The sequence below is a fragment of the Myotis brandtii genome, unplaced genomic scaffold, assembly GCF_000412655.1.
Source record: "Myotis brandtii unplaced genomic scaffold, ASM41265v1 scaffold233, whole genome shotgun sequence".
Classification (NCBI taxonomy): domain Eukaryota; kingdom Metazoa; phylum Chordata; class Mammalia; order Chiroptera; family Vespertilionidae; genus Myotis; species Myotis brandtii.
The window spans coordinates 443605-462251 of NW_005358773.1; the positions used below are offsets into that span (position 1 = coordinate 443605).

An 18647-nucleotide genomic window follows, 5' to 3' on the forward strand; every position below is an offset into this window, starting at 1 on the left:
TCATTGATGTTTCTATCTCTCTCCCTCTCCCTTCCTCTCTAAAATCAATACAAAATTTTTTTTTAAAAAAAATGGGGTCATTAATTCTCAGTCAGATGTAGTAGGTCCCAGGAACCGTAATGATGTCTGAGGAATCTCCTGGGGTCGGTCCCAGCACAGGGAGTTCGGTATGATCTTTTCAGGAGAAGGTCTAATCAGTGCAGCTGATGGGTCTTTGTTCTGAGGACTGGAAACCAGCACCCTTTTCTCATGGACAGAGTGTGAGATGCTGTGCACTCAGCCTTCCCCTGTGATGCTTTATTTTTGGCCGGATGGTGGTTCTCTTGGGCATCACCTAGTTCTGGTTGAAATGGGCCCCTGCTCTTGGGGGTGGTAGACCTTTTGGTGCCTTTCCAGAGCCTTGAGCACAATGAGCGTGGGAAAATCAGGCAGCCTTGAGTAGGAGAGGGTGGAGTGCTGTTGTGACGTTGGGTGGAGCACTGACTCAGGGCGGCCTGCTGTGTCTAACAGGGGGGCCCCATCACTTGAGTGTGGCTCAGCACAGTAAGTGTCAGTGACCGGGGTTTTGGTCCCCCCTCACTGTATTTCTGAGGATACCTGTTGCAGGAGTGAGCGCCTGACCCTAGGTTTCCTTTGTGGCTGCTAATCGGGGAAGAGACTGGGACAGTGGGTAGTTCTGTCAGTCTTGGTTTTGTGACTTTTTTTTTTTAATTTCAGAGAGGAAGGGAGAGGGGAGAGAGATAGAAACATCAATGATGAGAGAGAATCAATGATCGGCTGCCTCCTGCACACTCCGCACTGGGGATTGAGCCCACAACCTGGGCATGTGCCCTGACCGGGAATTGAACCATGATCTCCTAGTTCATAGGTCAACACTCAACCACTGAGCCACACCAGCCTGGCTTGTGACAGTTTTCACAGTGGAAAGATCTTGTCATTTCAGAAACACATTAATGCTCTAAGCCAGCGGTTCTCAACCTGTGGGTTCTCAACCTGGGGGTCGAATGACCCTTTCACAGGGGTCGCCTAAGACCATTGGAAAACACATATATAATTACATATTGTTTTTGTGATTAATCACTATGCTTTAATTATGTTCAATTTGTAACAATGAAATTGGGGGTCACCACAACATGAGGAACTGTATTAAAGGGTCGCGGCATTAGGAAGGTTGAGTACCACTGATCTAAGCAATAAGATAGAGATGATTCTTAAGGCAGTTGGCATAGTTGATGACAGCATCCCCAAACTCTCAGTGCCTGGATTGGCTCTTTTATGCCTCTATCACCATTTGGACTGTGAATTCCTGTAGCAAAGAAGGAAGGGGTACACATATGTTATTATATTGCATTGAATCTACACCACCACCAATTATATACTATTATTTTAGAAGTCTCCAAGAAAGAAAACAATTGCTGCAAATTAAACTATAACATGCCATTGATTATAAACCCATTTATAATTTCAGAAGTGTTAAGGTATGAAAATATGCAGCATAGAATTGACATAACTGGGGAGTAAGGGAATTAATACTCCATTTAGCAGGTGCCAGGTGCCCTATCAGGGACTTTCACAACAAGCCTACGCTAAGGAGATTCTGTCTTCATTTCACAAATGAGGAAACAAAAACTCAGTCTAAATAACCCGCCCTGCATCACTTAGAGTCTGCCTTTTGTTCCCCTCTGCCTCACTAGGGTCCAGCAGTAGGTCCCCACTACTTTGTAATGAGACCTAGAAAATGTCTATAGCCCTGGCTGGTGTGGCTAGGTTGGACCGTCATCCCATGCACTGAATAGTTGCTGGTTTGATTTCCTGTCAGGGCACATACCTAGGTTGCAGGTTCAATCCCCAGTTGGGCATGTACAGGAAGCAGCCAGTTGATGTTTTTCTCTCACATCCATGTTTCTCTCTCTATCTCTCTTCCCTTCTCTCTAAAATCAGAAAAACATATCCTCAGGTGAGGATTAAAAAAAGTAAAATGACTATAAATAACCATGAGAAATAGAAAAACCTTTGTAAAGAGAGTTAGAAAATATAATTGAAGAACATAAAAGAGGCCCCATGTAAATAGAGAATTATGACAAATTCTTGGATCTAAAGACTGAGCTCGGTAAAGCTGTCAGGTAGCATCATAGATCAACCCGTTGTTCGTACATGAATTCATTTGGTGCCAGTAAAAAGATCCACACGGTTGGTTCTTTCCTAGAACTTTCTGAATGAATTCTGAAGGTCATCCAGAAGAGTACATGTGTGAGAATAATCCACACATTTTTGAGAAAGAAAAAGGTTGCAGGATGGCCATTCCAGGTATCAAAGCATTTTGTAAAGCTACAATGATGGAAATAGGCAGCTCTGGGCAGCGATAAACCAGTGACTCTGAGTTCCTGGTCAAAGAGCTGAGGACAGACCTGGAGCCAGGTGGGAAATCATATGTAATAAATGCAGCATTTCAAGTCATTGGAAAGTAGGTGGGATAGAGATACTGGAGAAAAGTGAAGTCTGATCCCAACCTCACATCATATACAAAAGTAACTGAAACACACCAGCCAGGCCTTATGCTTAGATCTTTAATATACCTACATATATTAAAGATATTAACGATCTAAGCATATATTAAAGATCTAAGCATAAGGCCTGGCCGGTGCAGCTCAGTTACTTGGGCATCATCCCACTGCACTGAGAGATCACAGGTTCAATTCCTGGTCCAGGCACATGCCCTAGTTTCGGACTTGATCCCCAGTAGAGGGGGTGCAGGAGGCAGCTGATCAATGTTTCTCCCTCTCCCTTCCCCTCTCTCTAAAATCAGTAAAAACATTAAAAAAAAAAAAGGTCTAAACACAATAATACATGGATAATAGAACTGGGAGAATATTGGAGAGCATTTTCATATTTTGGGTCTTTGCATAACCATAGCTATAGAGGAAGATGTTGACAGGTGTGACCACATGAAAATTGAGAATATGTGTTTATGATCTCCATCACTAAAATACGTCAAGTACAATAGAAAATGGACAGAGGATAAAATACGGTATTTACAGAAGATACAAATAAACATGAAAAGGTGCTCAATTTCAGGAATAATACAGAAATAAAAATTGAGAGTAAATAGAGATAACTCTTTTTCCTCAAAAGATTGACAAAGACAGCCCTAGCCAGTTTGGCTCAGTGGATAGATCATTGGCCTGCGGACTGAAGAGTCCCAGGTTCAGTTTCCGATCAGGGCACATGCCTGGGTTGTGGGCTCGATGCCCAGTGGGGGATGTGCAGGAGGCAGCCAATCAATGATTCTCTCTCATCATTGATGTTTCTATCTCTCTCTACCTCTCTGTCTTTGAAATCAATAAAAATATGTTAAAAAAAAAAAGATTGACAAAGACAAAGCAGGCTCTGTTTTGCCCCACTGGTGGAGCTGCGCCGGCAGTGTGGGCTGCTGGCTGGACACTTGGAGTGAGCAGGACCACAGGTTCTCAAACAGCACCACCTGCCCACTCCTGAGGCTGTGCGTTGTGGTATCCTGGCTGCTCATGCAAAACCATGTGCCCAACATAGTCACGGCATGAGTGCTGTAGTGAATGCTGGGACGTTCCTGTGCAGGAACATGACGGCGTTCGAGGTGATCATGGGTCTTTGTGAGACAGTGTTAGGTGAAATAAAGCAAGTTGCCCAAGAAGATGGATAGTGTGGTTGTGATTTTGTTTTTTAAAAACTGATGTTTATAGAGAAAGAGGTCTGAGGGGAAGAATATCAAATGTTAACAGTGGCTGTCCTGGGAAGGAGAGATGAGAGAGAGGGCACTTTTGAACTGGTGCACTTCTTTATTTGAATTCCTGCAACAATTTATGTATTTTGCCATTTAAGTCAAGTGACTTTTTATACCATTTCTTTTATCTGTGAAATGAACCGAGTGGAACAGTGTGGTCTCATCGTCAGTTGTGTAGCAGAGAGCAGTTTGGACCCATGTGAGGACAGTGCATGCCTCGCCCCGCCTCTGCTCTGACTCAGTGTTTTCCTTCGTGCACAGTGGGCCTGTGTTCTGGTCATCCCTTACTTGATATTGTGCCCTTCCTGCAAGATCTAGGCCGGCCAGGGGACCCTGCAAAGCCGGGTGCCTGTCTGCGGCTCACTCACTCCAGAGAGCTTGCTCACCCTGAGGGGCGCCTTTGTGGTTGGACACCCTTGTCACCCCACCCATTAGCAACCACACACATACATACATACCCAACCACACTCATGCACACACGCACAACCACTCTCCCATGCGCACAATATCCCCAGGCAACCACATACACAGCCATGCACACATATACTCTTATCTCTACAGGTCTGCAGAGGGCTGGCCCTTCTGATGGGTGGGTATTGGAACTAGAGGGGTGAGCAGGCTTTAGATTCCCACCCCTTCCCCTCCCCCACCCCCTCCCGGGGGTTCTAGGTGCTCTGTGCCCCCTGGGGACTGAGAGATGTTCTGTTCTGGCCTCCCTTTTCCTTCAGGGTTTCTGCCCCCAATGGGATTTGTCACCACAGGCCTGGTGACATCTGCTTGCATTCTTTTATGCTTGTCAACGTGGAAATGGCTGATCATTGTTGCTTTTTCTTTATTAAGAATTTATTTTGTTGGTTCCAGTCACCAATTGACCTTTGTCACTTACTTTCCCTGTCATTTTGTGCTTCGCTGGACATGGCCCCAGGGGAGTTCTCAGGTGTGTATCTCTCCTGTCTGTCTGTCTGTAGTCCCCTCTTCCCCACAGTGGAGTCCAGGTGGAGTGGGGTGGTGCCCCAGGGACACGCCCTGCTGCTGTCGCACTGCAGCCACCACTGCAGCCTGACTCCGTCCAGGCCACTAAGGCACACGTGCTTTTGCTCAGCAGCCTGCAGCCGCTTGGAAGCTTATTTTGGTTTGCTCCCTAGCCCACTGATGGTGACCTTGACCTCTGAGGGAGAAGCTGTGCCCTGACCTGTCTTTTTGAAAGTCATGAATCCCCCACGGTCATTTCTTAAGGTTCTACAGAGCCCTTAGGAGCATAGGGCAGTGACCTGGCCAAGGCCTCGGGCCCAGGTCTGTGGTGTCTCTGTCGGGTGCATCCCAGGAGCCAGGGATCTAGTGAGGCCTCCGCCAAGCGCAGCCCAGGGTCCTCTCCCCATGGGGCAGGTGGACTGAGATCCTGCTCCCTTGCTTTGCAGCAGGAGGTGTTAAGACCCCCACGTCCCAGGTGCAGCCTCTGCAGTGTGCAAAGGCGCGAGGGTCCCGGGCACAGGCTCCTTCCCTGCAGAGACTTCTTCCTCAAGTGGCTTACCCGCCCCTCACCACCCAGGTTGTGGTGTAAGTGTCAGCGCATCGCCTTGACCTTCCACCTCCCCGGCAAGTGCTCTTGGCCTGGTGGTCTGTGCAACCGACAGATAAACTTTCCAGGAGTAGCTGGCTGCCTCCCATCCTGCTCCTGTGTCTCACTCCCACGCAGGAGCAGTAGCCCTCTAACACCTCCACTGCTGTCCACACAGGCTTAATGCGCTTGTTTTCTCTCCCTGCCTCTCCTGATCCTTCCTCCCGCCCTGGTTGCCCATCTCCTGTGGGACTGGGACTGCTCCCATAGTGCGCGATGATTTTTTTGGTAAGGCCACGGCCCCATTTCAGTGTGTGTGTCTCTCATTTCGGGCTTCCTTTGTCTACCCAACACCTTCTCATGCTTCATGAGCCGTCTGCTTTGTTCTGCATGGTGAGGCAGAGGTGGGGTCAGCAGGGACTTCCGGGGTAGAGATGAGGAGTGGGGGGTCTCTGCCCTGACACCCCAACAGCCTCCTTCAGAGCAGACCCTTGGCCGGCTGAAGAGGGGCAGACCCAGCCTCTGAGCCTCCATAAGCTCAGGGCAGGCTGGCCCCCGTGAGCCTGTCTGGGCTGAGCCTGCCTGGTGCCCGCTGTGCCCCATCCAAGGAGGAGGCAGGCCCCAGGTGAGGCAGGGATGTCTGAATGGAGACAGAACCCGAAGCTGAGCACACTGCGTGCCTGTGTATCTTGTCTCATGACTGTATTAGATCGCAGAGGGGAGTAAAAATAAAAGGGACAGACCTGGGTGTGGGGGCTGATGAAAAAGGAGTAGATTCAGTACTTTGGGGGGGTTTTGTGACATGTCTGCGGAGAGCTTAGTCTCTGGGGTCCACTGTGGGGCTTGGTCACAGAGCAGCCAGGTCATCCGCTCTGGGCACTGGCCCTAGGGAGCTCTGTCCTCACTTCCACTCCCTTTTTCACCTGCTGACCCCACCGCCTTGGGCCAAGTCCCTTCAGTCCTGTTCCTAGCCGTGGTGGAGGGCTGCGCCTGCTACGGGCCATCCCATCTCCTCGGCTAGGTGTTCTCTGTATCTTGTGTTGTCTTCTGTGTTCCTGTCACCATGGCTCCAACCTCCATTCCCTTAGGGCGGGGTGAGGGGAGCAGCTCTGAAAGGGGTCAGTTTCATGATAGGCCGGGAAGCCACAGGGTGGGGTAAAAGGGGTGATTCTGGGATGGGGCGGGGGGGCTGAGACTGGGGTGGATGCACAGAGCCAGTTGAGTCAGCTCAGGCTGGTGCCATCTGGGCCCTGATGGTACAAAGACTTTGTGTTGGTAGAAAGCTGTAGGAACCCAACTCCACCCATGATCCAGAATGTAAGCCCAGCGCTGCTGCATCCATCAAGGCCATGGAGACCTGCTCGGTGCCTCTAGGAGACCATCTGGGACCCCCTTGGGGCTTGCACACGGCAGGTTCATCCCTGACCACGTTCTGGGTGGTGAGGGGCCTGGAGGCCAGCAGAGGCCTCCCCCATGGTCTGCGTGGCCTCCCTTTGCAGCCGTCTTCCTGCAGGTCACACCTCTAGTCCTGATGCCTCTCACCAGCCCTCTCAGGTGGGCTGCTCCCTGGGCGATGTTCATTACTCTAAGGCAGGTGGTGGCATCAGTCAGCGTCTGGCTTTACCAGGCACAAAACCTCGGCACCTTTTGTTTCAGGAATGGGCAAGGAAGTGGGGAATCTGCTGCTGGAGAACTCACAGCTTCTAGAAACCAAGTAAGAACGCTCTTGTCGACGCCACCGGTGCTGAGATAGCCCTCCACAGGCCTCCCTGTGACAGCCATGTCAGCCCAGCCCAGGGGGCAGCCCCCAGGAGGACCTGGACCCACAAGGCTGAGCTCGCCCCTCCTGGGAGAGTGGCCACTGCCGTTAGTGGGCGCACGTGGTAACCACCTCGAGCCCCATCCTGGGCCAGGCGGTGCCTTCTCAGATACACAAGTGCGGGCGGACCCCTCTGCGACCCCATCACATAATGTCCAGGCTGGTTCACACGAGGCTTCGGTCTCTCTGCCTTTTCAAAGAAACGCTCTGAACGTGGTGAAGAATGACCTCATCGCCAAAGTGGACCAGCTGTCTGGGGAGCAGGAGGTGCTGAAGGGGGACTTGGAAGCTGCCAGGCAAGCCAAACTGAGGCTGGAGAGCCGAATCAAGGACCTGGAGGAGGAGCTGAGGAGGTGAGCAGGGCTGCGGGTGGGGGTCCCAGAGGGACAAGGCCTGAGAGCCTGGAGGGCAGAGTGAGATCCCTGCTGGGCCTCTATTCCATCCCTGTCATCCTTTCTGCCAGCCACACCCCAGTGGCCATTCCTTCCCAAAGTGACTCACTTTGCATGCTCACCTCTCAGCCACCCCACCTACTAGCTACTAGGTTGTCTGCCAGCCCCACCCCTTTCATCTCCTTCCTCACTGGAATCCCACAGGAGGGTTGGTGCTCCTGCCTGGGGTGCCCTTTCCTTAGTGGCCCGAGCTGAGCCTTCCTGCTGCTCTCACACATCACATTCGCACAGGAGGAGGGAGCGGGGGATTGACAGCTGGCTGCCCTTCACACCCTGTGCTCCCCCCCGTGGCTCCCAGTTCCTTGACAGCGAAGGTTCAGCCATGCAGTCCCATTGGGAAGCTCTGGGGCTTCCTCCCCAGCAGTCTGCACTTCCCTGTAGCCTTTCTCTTCTAGCCTGATCCTCCCCCGTTCTCCCAGAGAGGTGATGGGAAAGGGGACGTGCAAGGAGGGCCTCAGGCCGGCGGCACCTGTGCCCGGTTTGTGGGAGTGGGAGCCACATCTGCTCCAGGCTTGCCTGACGCCAGCGCTGCCTGTGCCAGGAAGGATCGCTGGTTCTGCCTTCCCATCAGTTCTTGATCGCTGAGGGGAGGGCCTGTGCCTTGGCTGGAGCAGCCAGGGCAGATGTGTGAGCTTCAGGGCACCGGCAGGAATGCTCAGGGGCTAGGACCTGAGGGGAGAGTCCTGAGTCTCCTCCTGGCGTCCCTCTCATCTTGCAGAGTGAAGTCCGAGGCTATCATTGCCCGCCGTGAACCCAAAGAAGAGGGGGAGGATGTAAGCAGCTATCTCTGTACAGAATTGGTATATTCCACTATTAACATGTGGGGCAGGGGGGTGGCAGTGGGCGGGCTACCAGGGATGCGCTCTTCCCTCTGGGCCCCGTCACCCTCACCCCACCTGTGTGATGACCACACCCAGCAGCATCCACCCCACCCCGGGATGTCATAACGTCAGAACAGGACCCCTTAGCTTCCGATCCTAGTGCGTGCATTTGTTAACCCTTACCCAAGGATATTTTTTCCCCATTAACTTTCAGAGAGTGGAAGGGAGGGGGAGAAACAGAGAAAGAGGAACATTGATTAGTTGCCTTCTGAATGTGCCCCAACTAGGGCCGAGGATCAAGCCTGTAACTGAGGTACTTGCCTTTCACCGGAATCGAACCTGGGACCCTTCAGTCCAAGGGCAGACGCTCCAACCACTGAGCCAAACCGGCTAGGACCTAGTGGATGCATTTTATACAGTCACAAGCAGGGTCTCCCTGCCTATGCAGCATAGCCACTGCTCCATATACTCCAACTGGTAGAGCAAGGCTGTGGAAATAGCGTCAGTCACCACTGTCCCCAGACCAAACAGTTGGCGTAGCTCAGTGGCTGGGAGGCCCTCTGCCTACTCATCTGTCCCCACGTCCTCCCCAAGGTGCACTGAAATTTCTGAGGAAAGTGGGCCCCTCTGCTTCCTGCAGGAGGCAGTCCCGGGTCTTCACCCTCATTAGCTGTTATTTTCCGGGTCATATGACACTCACATCAGGATGCAGTTCACAGCAGGCACTCAGGAAGCAGTAGCCGTTCCTACGCACCCTCACTCCAAGCGCTCTAGGGCAGAAACAGCTGCAGGGGAACTGTGGCGTCCCCAGGCCGTTCCCACGTGCTGACGGAGGTGCCTGGGAGGGGCCTCTGCCTGCTTGTGGGGCCTGGGCTGCATGTGGTGGGGGCCACATGGGGAGGGTGCAGCCCTCACTGGAAGCTCCCCTCTGGGCCCCCTCGCCCCTGCACCAGCCAGCAGCTCCCCAGGACTCAATTTCACAGAGTAGACTTGGTCCTGTCACAGAATTTGCCAACAGCAGACCCCTCACAGATCCACCAAAACTTCCAGCGTGCGGCCTGGCCGCATGGCTCAGTGGTTGAGTGTTGACCCATGAACCAGGAGGTCACGTTCTCTTCCGGTTCAGGGCTCATGCCTGGGTTGCAGGCTCGATTCCTCAGTAGGGAGCGTGCAGGAGGCAGCCAATCTATTATTCTCTCTCATTGATGTTTCCATCTCTCTTTCCCTCTCCCTTCCTCTCTGTCTAAAATCAATAAAAATATATTTTAAAAATAAAATAACATAAAACACCTTCCAGTGTTCAGCTTGGATGTGGTGACCCCAGGCCCTGCTCACCTCCCTAGCACCTCTTCCTGCAGCTTCCCCTTGGGCCAGTCCCACCTGTTAGTGTTGACTGAGGCATTTAGGATCGCCACGGTGCCCAGGGCTCATAGGAAAAGTCACTGTGCCCTCAGGTGAATCCTGTGACCTTCTGGAAAGAGGGTGGCCCTGTGGGTGGGTAGACTTCCATGTCTTCCGTCCCCCTGCCCACACCCTCCCCACCCATTTGCCTGAGTCTGTGGGAACCCGCACTTGGATTTGCCCACACCCGGAGGCCAGCCCACAAGGAATCTCGGTGTGACCTGGCCTTGGAGGGCACTGGACTGACCTGCCAGTTGGTCCTTCACTGGCTAAATAGCAGTGCCCTTTCCCTGCAGGACAAGATTCCCATGGCGCAGCGCCGCCGCTTCACTCGGGTAGAGATGGCCCGTGTGCTGATGGAACGCAACCAGTATAAGGAGCGGCTGATGGAGCTGCAGGAAGCTGTGCGGTGGACCGAGATGATCAGGTGGGCTCCAGGGCTGCCCGCAGGGACCCTCTACGAGGTCCTGACTTGGAGGCTGACCTCTACCCCACCCACCTCCCTCTCTTCTAGGAAGTGTGAGGGGGCTTCCCAGGTGGGGGCCTCTGGGGCCAGGAGAGCTGAGCCTCCCCTGCAGCCCTGGCCTGGCAGGGAGATGCCCACTGGGCTCGAGCTGGGCTGGGACATGTTGGGGCTGGTGTGCTAGGCCCCTCTGGGAAGTTCTGAGTGACCTGCCCAGGACGCCCTCTACTCTGTTGCTCCATTCCCCGTGTGTCCGGGATGAGGGTCTTTTTCGAGGGAGGCGAGAGGGAACCTAGGAAGAGTGGGGTCTGGCCATAGGCGTGGGTGGGCAGTGGGTGGGCTGAGTGCAGTGCGCATGGCTGGGCAGGGTACGGGGTGACAGGTTGGGCAGTGGCTTAGCTGGGCCCCTTCCCTGCCCTCCCTTGTAGAGCATCCCGAGAGCACCCATCTGTCCAGGAGAAGAAGAAGTCCACCATCTGGCAGTTGTGAGTTGGGGCGCTGGGCTGGGGAGGGGGCAGGGAGGCCTACCCCAGGCCCACCGCTCACTTCCCATGCCTCTGCTGGCAGCTTCAGCCGCCTCTTCAGCTCCTCGTCCAGCCCCCCACCAGCCAAGCGGTCCTACCCCTCGGTGAACATTCATTACAAGTCACCCACCACAGCAGGCTTCAGTCAGCGCCGAAGCCACGCCCTGTGCCAGATCTCAGCAGGCAACCGGCCCCTGGAGTTCTTCCCAGATGAGTGAGTGTCCCACCCTTACCTGCACCTCCCACATGGCTCAAGGGGAGGCCAAGGTGGCCCAGAGGCACTGAGCAGGACCTGCCTCACCTGGATGCTCTGGGACTGTGCTAGGGGGTGGAGTCCATGGTGGGAAGGACACTGGCCGAGGCATCAGGGGTCATGATGTCTTCATGAACACACCGTGCGCCCCTCCACGCCCTAGTGGGAGCATGGCTGTCCCCTTTGCACTCCCCCACAGTCCCTGTTGCTAGTCCCAGCCGCTGCACCCCTCCTGGCGGTCTCACTGCAGCACGCTGGTCCCGCACGCCTGTCCAAGAATCCTTGGAGCTGACAGGAAATTTTCCCGCAGGGTTGGGTCTTCCTGGGGAATAAGTCCCTCTTTGTAATTTGGTTTTTCCCTTGTTTAGAAACCAAGAAATCCAGGGCTCCAGGGCAGAAATGGGGAATCTGTGCCTGTGTCAGAGCTGTGGAAGTTTCCCTGGAAGGCCCAGGGGGATGGGAGGCTGCGCTATAGGTCCCTGCCAGTGGGCCCTGAGCGACAGGGACAGCAGAACGGGAACCTGGACGATGGCAGGTGCTGGGTCCGGTCTCCAAGCCCAGTGCTGCGAGAGCCATCCTCTCCTTTGACGGGCGCCCAGCTGGAGCAGCAGGAGCCGTGTCTGGGTGGGAAAAGACAGGACAGGTTCAGGAGGGAGTGCTCCCTGAGGTCAGGCCTGTGGGACTGTGGGTCACCAAAGCCTGAGAAGTATCCCATCGTTCCTCTCGCCCAGCGACTGCACCTCCTCTGCCAGGCGGGAGCAGAAGCGTGAGCAGTACCGCCAGGTGCGCGAGCACGTGCGCAACGACGACGGGCGGCTGCAGGCCTGCGGCTGGAGCCTGCCGGCCAAGTACAAGCAGGTGCTGCGGGGCACAGTGCGCATGCACAGGGCGGGTGGAGGCACAGGTGGAGGCACAGGGCCGGTCCACAGCCTCGGCCCTGATTCTGGAGGGATGGGTAGCCGAGCTGCTGCAGACGCACCTGAGCCGCCCCAGGCCTCGCACCCACAGCGCCTCTCTGCCTCTGATTGCAGCTGAGTCCTAACGGGGGCCAGGAGGACACACGGATGAAGAACGTGCCTGTCCCGGTGTACTGCCGCCCTCTGGTAGAGAAGGATCCCACCATGAAGGTGAGCCCTGCTCTGACGGCAGTGGGCGGAGCAGGGAGATGTTCCCACCCGGAAGCTGAATCCCGGCAGGTCTGGACGCTGGGGAAGACCCTGTCCCGTGTCTGCAGCAGCCCTGACGTCCCTGTTCTCTCAGCTGTGGTGTGCTGCGGGGGTCAACTTGAGCGGCTGGAAACCCAGTGAGGACCACACTGGGAATGGAGTCAAGCTGGAGCCAGGCTGTGACCCTCTGACCTGCAACCGGGAAGTGGAAGGAGAAGCCAAGAGCAACCACACATCGCCAGAGAAGAAAAAGGTAATAGTGGCAGGGGGGGAAGGGCTGCCTCTGCTTGTACTGTCTGCTGCCATCTGCATGCTCAGGCTGTGCCCAGCACCAGGATCTGGATGGGAGTGACATAAACAGGGGAGCTAGGGACAGTGCCCCACGACTGGACTTACCTGAGGTTCCCTTCCCCTCCCGAGGGCAGGCCCAGGGCTAAGCTGCCACCCAGCACCTAGGAGCCAGGAGCTGTGGTGGTGGGAAGATCAGAGGGCTCAAGACTCGGCAGGCAGTAGGGCTGAAGGGGTCAGGCTCCCCCAGGGCCGTCTCCTTGCAAGAAACAAACTTCACTGTCTGCAGAGGAGCGGTGGGGGAGGCTAAGGAAAGGGGTGGCAGAAAACCCTTCACACTTGGAGTCCAAGGCTTCCTTTTGTGTTCCGGCATGATTTGGGAGCCAGTGGCTCAATGGCTCAGAGCTCACGGTCTTCTGTGGAAGTGAGACCACACGTGCCTGCAATCTAGATACAAAGTGCAGTTCTGATGCTCACCCTCGGCTAAGGGATAGGACAGCCGTATCCCCTAAGGCCGTGGTCAGCAAACTGCGGCTCTTTGGCCCCTTGAGTGTGGCTCTTCCTAAGCCTTAGGAGTACCCTAATTAAGTTAATAACAAAGTACCTACCTATATAGTTTAAGTTTAAAAAATTTGGCTCTCAAAAGGAATTTCAATCGTTGTACTGTTGATATTTGGCTCTGTTGACTAATGAGTTTGCCCACCACTGACCTAAGGCCATGGTCAGGGCTAGATCTTAAAGATTCCAGGAGGCCCCATGACCCCAGGTGGCTGCTGGAGCCACCCACCCTTGGCCACCATCCTGGTCGCCTGTACTCTGACAGGCAAAGGAGCTCCATGAGACAGACGCCACCTCAAGCCGGGTGTGGATCCTCACCAGCACCCTGACCACCAGCAAGGTGGTGATCATCGATGCCAACCAGCCAGGCACCGTGGTGGACCAGTTCACCGTCTGCAATGCCCATGTCCTGTGCATCTCCAGCATCCCCGGTGAGTGCCGCCCCACAAGAGCCAGTGCCCAGGAGGGAGGGGTTGGGCTGCTCAGAGGACAAGGAGGATGTTATGTAAGGAGACTGGCAGGGAAGCACCTGCCTCTGTGACACCCCATGGACACGGGAGCTGGTGGGGGAGTGTGCGAGGAGGGCCACGCTGGTGGCCTCATCCTGCTTAGTCTCAAGGACACAGGAGATGCGATGTGCTGCTCACTGATTAGAAGTAGATGGGATGGCACCAGCAGGCGACCTCCATTCCCTCCCTCACACCCCAATGGGACATGAGCTCTGGGTGTGGTCTTGCAGCGGCCAGCGACAGTGACTACCCTCCCGGGGAGATCTTCCTAGACAGCGACGTGAACCCTGAGGACTCTGGTGCGGACGGGGTGCTGGCCGGCATCACCCTCGTGGGCTGCGCCACACGCTGCAATGTGCCGCGGAGCAACTGCTCCTCCCGAGGGGACACCCCAGTGCTGGACAAGGGCCAGGGTGAGTCCTGGCCTGAGCCCAGAGCAGCCTTCTCTCTGCCCCCTTGTTCCTCTCCCTGCCCAGCCAAGCTTACCTCTCCCTTCCACAGGGGAGGTGGCTACTGCCGCCAATGAGAAGGTCAACCCTTCACAGTCCACGGAAGAGGCCACAGAGGCCACAGAAGTCCCTGACTCTGGGCCCAGTGAGGCAGAGGCAGCTGCAGTGCGACCCGGGCCCCTCACGGAACACGTCTTCACCGACCTGGCCCCTGCCCCACCCCCCAGTGCCCAGCCTGGCAGGTGGGCCTCTGAAATGGGGCAGGCAGAGACAGAGGGGAGGGAAGGCTGACAGGTGGGCAGGGATCGGCCTCCATGGGCCATCCTAGAGCCACCGTCCTTCCTGCAGTGAAAATGGGCCAGAGGCTACCTCGAGTGATGTGCAGCCCGAGCCCGAGCCCAGTGGAGACCCCAAGGGGGCCAGCAGCAGTGCCTCGCCCACCATGTGGCTGGGAGCCCAGAATGGCTGGTACGTGGGGCTCTGGGGGCAGGAGTGGGGCAGGGCCCCCTGGGCAAGCCCCTGCCTACCTCAGCCTTCTCCTGCAGGCTGTACGTGCACTCGGCCGTATCCAACTGGAAGAAGTGCCTGCACTCCATCAAGCTGAAGGACTCCGTGCTGAGCTTGGTGTATGTGATTCTTAGCCGAGAGCCAGGCATCAGGAGGGGGCCTTGGACGGCCCAGCCTGAGCCTGGCTCACCACCTTCCCATTCCAGGCACGTGAAAGGACGAGTGCTGGTGGCTCTGGCAGATGGGACTCTGGCCATCTTCCACCGCGGCGAAGGTGAGGCCTGGCAGCAGTGGGCAGGTGGGCGGCATCTGATGGGCCTGGCAGGGTGTGAACCGCACTCACTGTGAGCAGCTGTGGACCTGGCCAGGCCTGAGCAGGTGTGGTGGGCTCTGCAGATGGCCAGTGGGACCTGAGCAACTACCATCTGATGGACCTGGGCCACCCACACCACTCCATCCGCTGCATGGCTGTTGTGTACGACCGTGTCTGGTGCGGCTACAAGAACAAGGTGCACGTCATTCAGCCCAAGACGATGCAGATAGAGGCAAGTGCTGGTGGTACGGGCTTTAGGGAGGGAAAGGGGCGTTTGCTGTCAGCATTGCTCCTGACACACCTTCTGATAGATGTTGGGGGCTCCATGGGGTCAGAGGAACTGCATTCAGGGAAGTGACTCATTTGTCCAAGGTCACAGGCAGGGAGAGGTGGCTGGACTGTGAATGCTGGTCTGTCTGGAGCTCACCTGCTGCTTCGTTCTGAAACAAGTCAAATTGATGCCCGTGCAGGGTGGGGCGGTTGGCTGGGGCCCTCCTAGGAGCCTAGACCCATGGAGCAAATCAGGTTCTAGAGCCAAGGTTACTGTGAGCTGGGTAGACATTGGGTGAAGCCCTGGCTGTAGCAGGTTCAGCTCCCCATCCCCTGCCCCCATTGACGGGCTGCTGTGACCCTCAGAAGTCCTTTGATGCCCACCCGCGGCGGGAGAGCCAAGTGCGGCAACTGGCATGGATCGGTGACGGGGTATGGGTGTCCATCCGCTTGGACTCCACACTGCGGCTGTATCACGCCCACACCCACCAGCACCTGCAGGACGTGGACATCGAGCCCTACGTCAGCAAGATGCTGGGTAAGGCTGTTGGACCCGCCTAGCAGGGCAGAGGGCCCTGAGGCAGTGCTGACCCCACCTACTCTTCCCCCTACCCCCCAGGCACCGGCAAGCTGGGCTTCTCTTTCGTGCGCATCACGGCCCTGCTTATTGCGGGCAACCGCCTCTGGGTGGGCACCGGCAACGGAGTCGTCATCTCCATCCCGCTGACCGAGAGTGAGTGACCCAGACACCTGCAGAGGTGGTGATGGCAGCCGCTAAAGGGCACGTGGTAGGGTCCCGGGGCGGGTGTGCTCTGCCAGGCCACTCAGGAGGACATGGCTGCGCTGGCTACAGCCGTCTTATCCTGCCCCTCCTGTGACTGCTTCTCTCCTCTCCCCTCCATGCTTTGCCCCTCACCTCCCCCAGCTGTGGTTCTGCACCGAGGCCAGCTTCTGGGGCTCCGAGGTAAGTCCACAGGCCTGCCTCCTGCTCTCAGAAAGCCCCCCACCCAAGATGCCCTGCGAGCCCCACAGCGTGCTCCTACCCTTTGCCCTCGCCTGCTTGGAAATTTCCCAGTCGATGGGTTCAGCCCCTCCAGGCTCCTCTCTATCAACAGCCAACAAGACATCCCCCACATCTGGGGAGGGGGCCCGCCCAGGAGGCGTCATCCACGTGTACGGCGACGACAGCACCGACAAGTCGGCTAGCAGCTTCATCCCCTACTGCTCCATGGCCCAGGCTCAGCTCTGCTTCCATGGGCACCGCGACGCTGTCAAGTTCTTTGTCTCAGTGCCAGGTGAGTGGCGGGGCCCCTCCCTGCAGGGTGGCACCCGTGGCCTCCCTTCAGGAGCCTGCCTGTTGGCTCTGGCTGTCCTCCTAAGGTCCCTGTATCCCACGACAGGGAACGTGTTGGCCACTCTCAATGGCAGCGTACTGGACAGCCCGTCTGAGGGCCCCGGGCCTGCCGCCCCTGCCTCAGAGGCCGAGGGCCAGAAGCTGAAGAATGTGCTGGTGCTGAGCGGAGGGGAGGGCTACATTGACTTCCGCATTGGTGAGTGGGAGCTGCCTTCAGGCCCCAGGGACTCCTGGGCAGGGGCTGCCCCTCACAGCCATCTGCTCTCTCTCCAGGCGATGGGGAGGATGATGAGACGGAGGAGAGTGCAGGGGACATGAGCCAGGTGAAGCCCATGCTGTCCAAGGCTGAGCGCAGCCACATCATCGTGTGGCAGGTGTCCTACTCCCCCGAGTGAGGCATGGCCTCTATTGCCCCCTACCTGGCACCATCATGTACATATGCCCACCCTGCCCCATGGGGCAGCCCACCAGCCCCTCTCTAACCTCTCAACCTGCAGCTTTCACCTTAGGTCCGGCCTGGGAGCTGACAGGGGCAGCAAGCAGCAAAGCGGATCTGGCTGGGAGGTGGGAGGGACAGAGCCTTTGGGGACACCCTTTTCCAAGCAGCTCCTGGCCAGCCCCTAGTCCAGAGTCCAGACCCAGGGCACTGGAGGGCCAGAACAAGGCAGAATTCCAGAGTGAACATTCCCCAGGGAGCTCCCAACTGCACCATGGGCTCCCCATCTCATCGGGAGAGGAAGCAGGGTCCTCACAGCCAAGGCCCACTTGCCTTTGCCTGCTGTCCATGAGGGTGGGGGGGTCTGACCTTAAGGGAGCCGGTCCAGCCACTAGCCTTCCCTGGGTTCCCCCATGCCCTGTCCCTGCCACCCCAGGAAATGGCATGAAAGCATGTATCCAGGCTCCCTGGGGCAGCTGTTTGAGAAGATAGATGCCCCCGTCGTGCTCATGTTCCCCGATTACCCTGTGTGGCAGGCTCTCACCAGCCCTCATCAACCCATGTGTCCTTTCCTGGGCAGAAGACCCACCTTATAGAAGCAGGCCCTGCAGTCCTCCTCCTGGAAGGCCCCAGGGTGGGGTTTCTCAGGCTGTCAGGGCAGACCCAAGCCTCAGGAAGGGGTGGGGGGGCACTAGGACACAGGCTCAGCCTCAGGGTGATGGAAGAAGGTATGCTCCAGGGCCTGCCTCCCAAGCAGTCTCCAAGGAGCCCAGCTCCCAAGACACGTTACTAAGTGCCTCGGGTTGGTGGTGTGGCCTTCTCCCTTAAGGGCAACTGACAGGCTGACAGCGGAGACCCTAAGGGCTCAGGACGGGCCACCTCCCTGGCTCTAGGAGCATGCACCCACCTGCTTTGAAGGGCACCGCCCTGGACTGCTGCCTCCCCACCTGCCCAGGCCCAGGCCTTACTCCTGCTCCGAAAAACACTGATCAGGGCAGCCCCAGGCCCTGCTGCCCACGCACCTCCCACCAGAGAAGCACAGATCTTGGGCAGCCATGCCATAGCCCAGCCAGTACCACTGCAGTCACATGCAGCTTAGGCTTCTCCCCACCGCCTGCCACTCTCCACTGTGATGTATGTCAAGTCCCTTGTCTCTTCCCACAGGGCCATGGGTGACCGGGGTTATCTGGGTGGATGCAGCTGGGGGAAGGGGCTGGGTGACGATTCTCCTCAGGCTTTGGCCCTGCAAGCAAACTCATGTATCTGCTCTGTGTAATAAATGTCTTATCATGGAACCTCCGTGTCCCTGAACCCAAACCAATGTGAGCACAAGGGTTTTCTTCAGTTTATTATAAAAAGAAACGCTGGACCAAGCTGAGCACCAGGCCACCGCTCTGGTGCATTTCCAGGCGCGCTACACAGTGCCGCCAATGTTTGGGGCAGACCCACCTGTCCTTTTGGAGGTCCGAAGGGTGCTGTCCACCCTGTCACAGAGGGTGTGCTGAGCCCCACCGCAGGGGCCTGGAGGGTGCGAAGTCACCCACACCTATTGCAGCCCGGGGTGCTCAGCTCGGGTCCCCACCGTTACTCGTACAGCCAGCGCTCGGCGCTGTCCTCCCAGCAGAGCAGCTCGTCGGGGCTGAACCAGAGCGCGATCTCTCGGCGGGCACTCTCCACGGAGTCGCTGCCGTGAATCACATTCCTGTGCGGGAAAGGCGCCCTGAGTGCGGGCAGGGGCCCCGCGAA

General features: G+C 56.7%; 1 protein-coding gene across 1 annotated transcript in view; it reads left to right on the plus strand.

Moving 5' to 3' along the window:
• The window catches only part of MAPK8IP3 (mitogen-activated protein kinase 8 interacting protein 3), a 52143-nt gene extending 33925 nt beyond the window's left edge, over positions 1–18218 (plus strand). Inside the window, exons 10-33 of the mRNA XM_005866576.2 lie at positions 4686–4697; positions 5589–5606; positions 6975–7032; positions 7338–7490; positions 8308–8389; positions 10108–10238; positions 10703–10759; positions 10842–11012; positions 11783–11909; positions 12083–12178; positions 12312–12470; positions 13329–13494; positions 13803–13985; positions 14074–14263; positions 14370–14489; positions 14567–14647; positions 14735–14802; positions 14925–15073; positions 15478–15649; positions 15731–15844; positions 16037–16075; positions 16227–16406; positions 16512–16661; positions 16739–18218. Coding sequence (XP_005866638.1) covers positions 4686–4697; positions 5589–5606; positions 6975–7032; positions 7338–7490; positions 8308–8389; positions 10108–10238; positions 10703–10759; positions 10842–11012; positions 11783–11909; positions 12083–12178; positions 12312–12470; positions 13329–13494; positions 13803–13985; positions 14074–14263; positions 14370–14489; positions 14567–14647; positions 14735–14802; positions 14925–15073; positions 15478–15649; positions 15731–15844; positions 16037–16075; positions 16227–16406; positions 16512–16661; positions 16739–16860 — 2798 coding nt within the window. The 3' untranslated portion in view covers positions 16861–18218. The remainder of the gene's footprint in view (positions 1–4685; positions 4698–5588; positions 5607–6974; positions 7033–7337; positions 7491–8307; positions 8390–10107; positions 10239–10702; positions 10760–10841; positions 11013–11782; positions 11910–12082; positions 12179–12311; positions 12471–13328; positions 13495–13802; positions 13986–14073; positions 14264–14369; positions 14490–14566; positions 14648–14734; positions 14803–14924; positions 15074–15477; positions 15650–15730; positions 15845–16036; positions 16076–16226; positions 16407–16511; positions 16662–16738) is intronic.
• Positions 18219–18647: the final 429 nt, after the last annotated feature.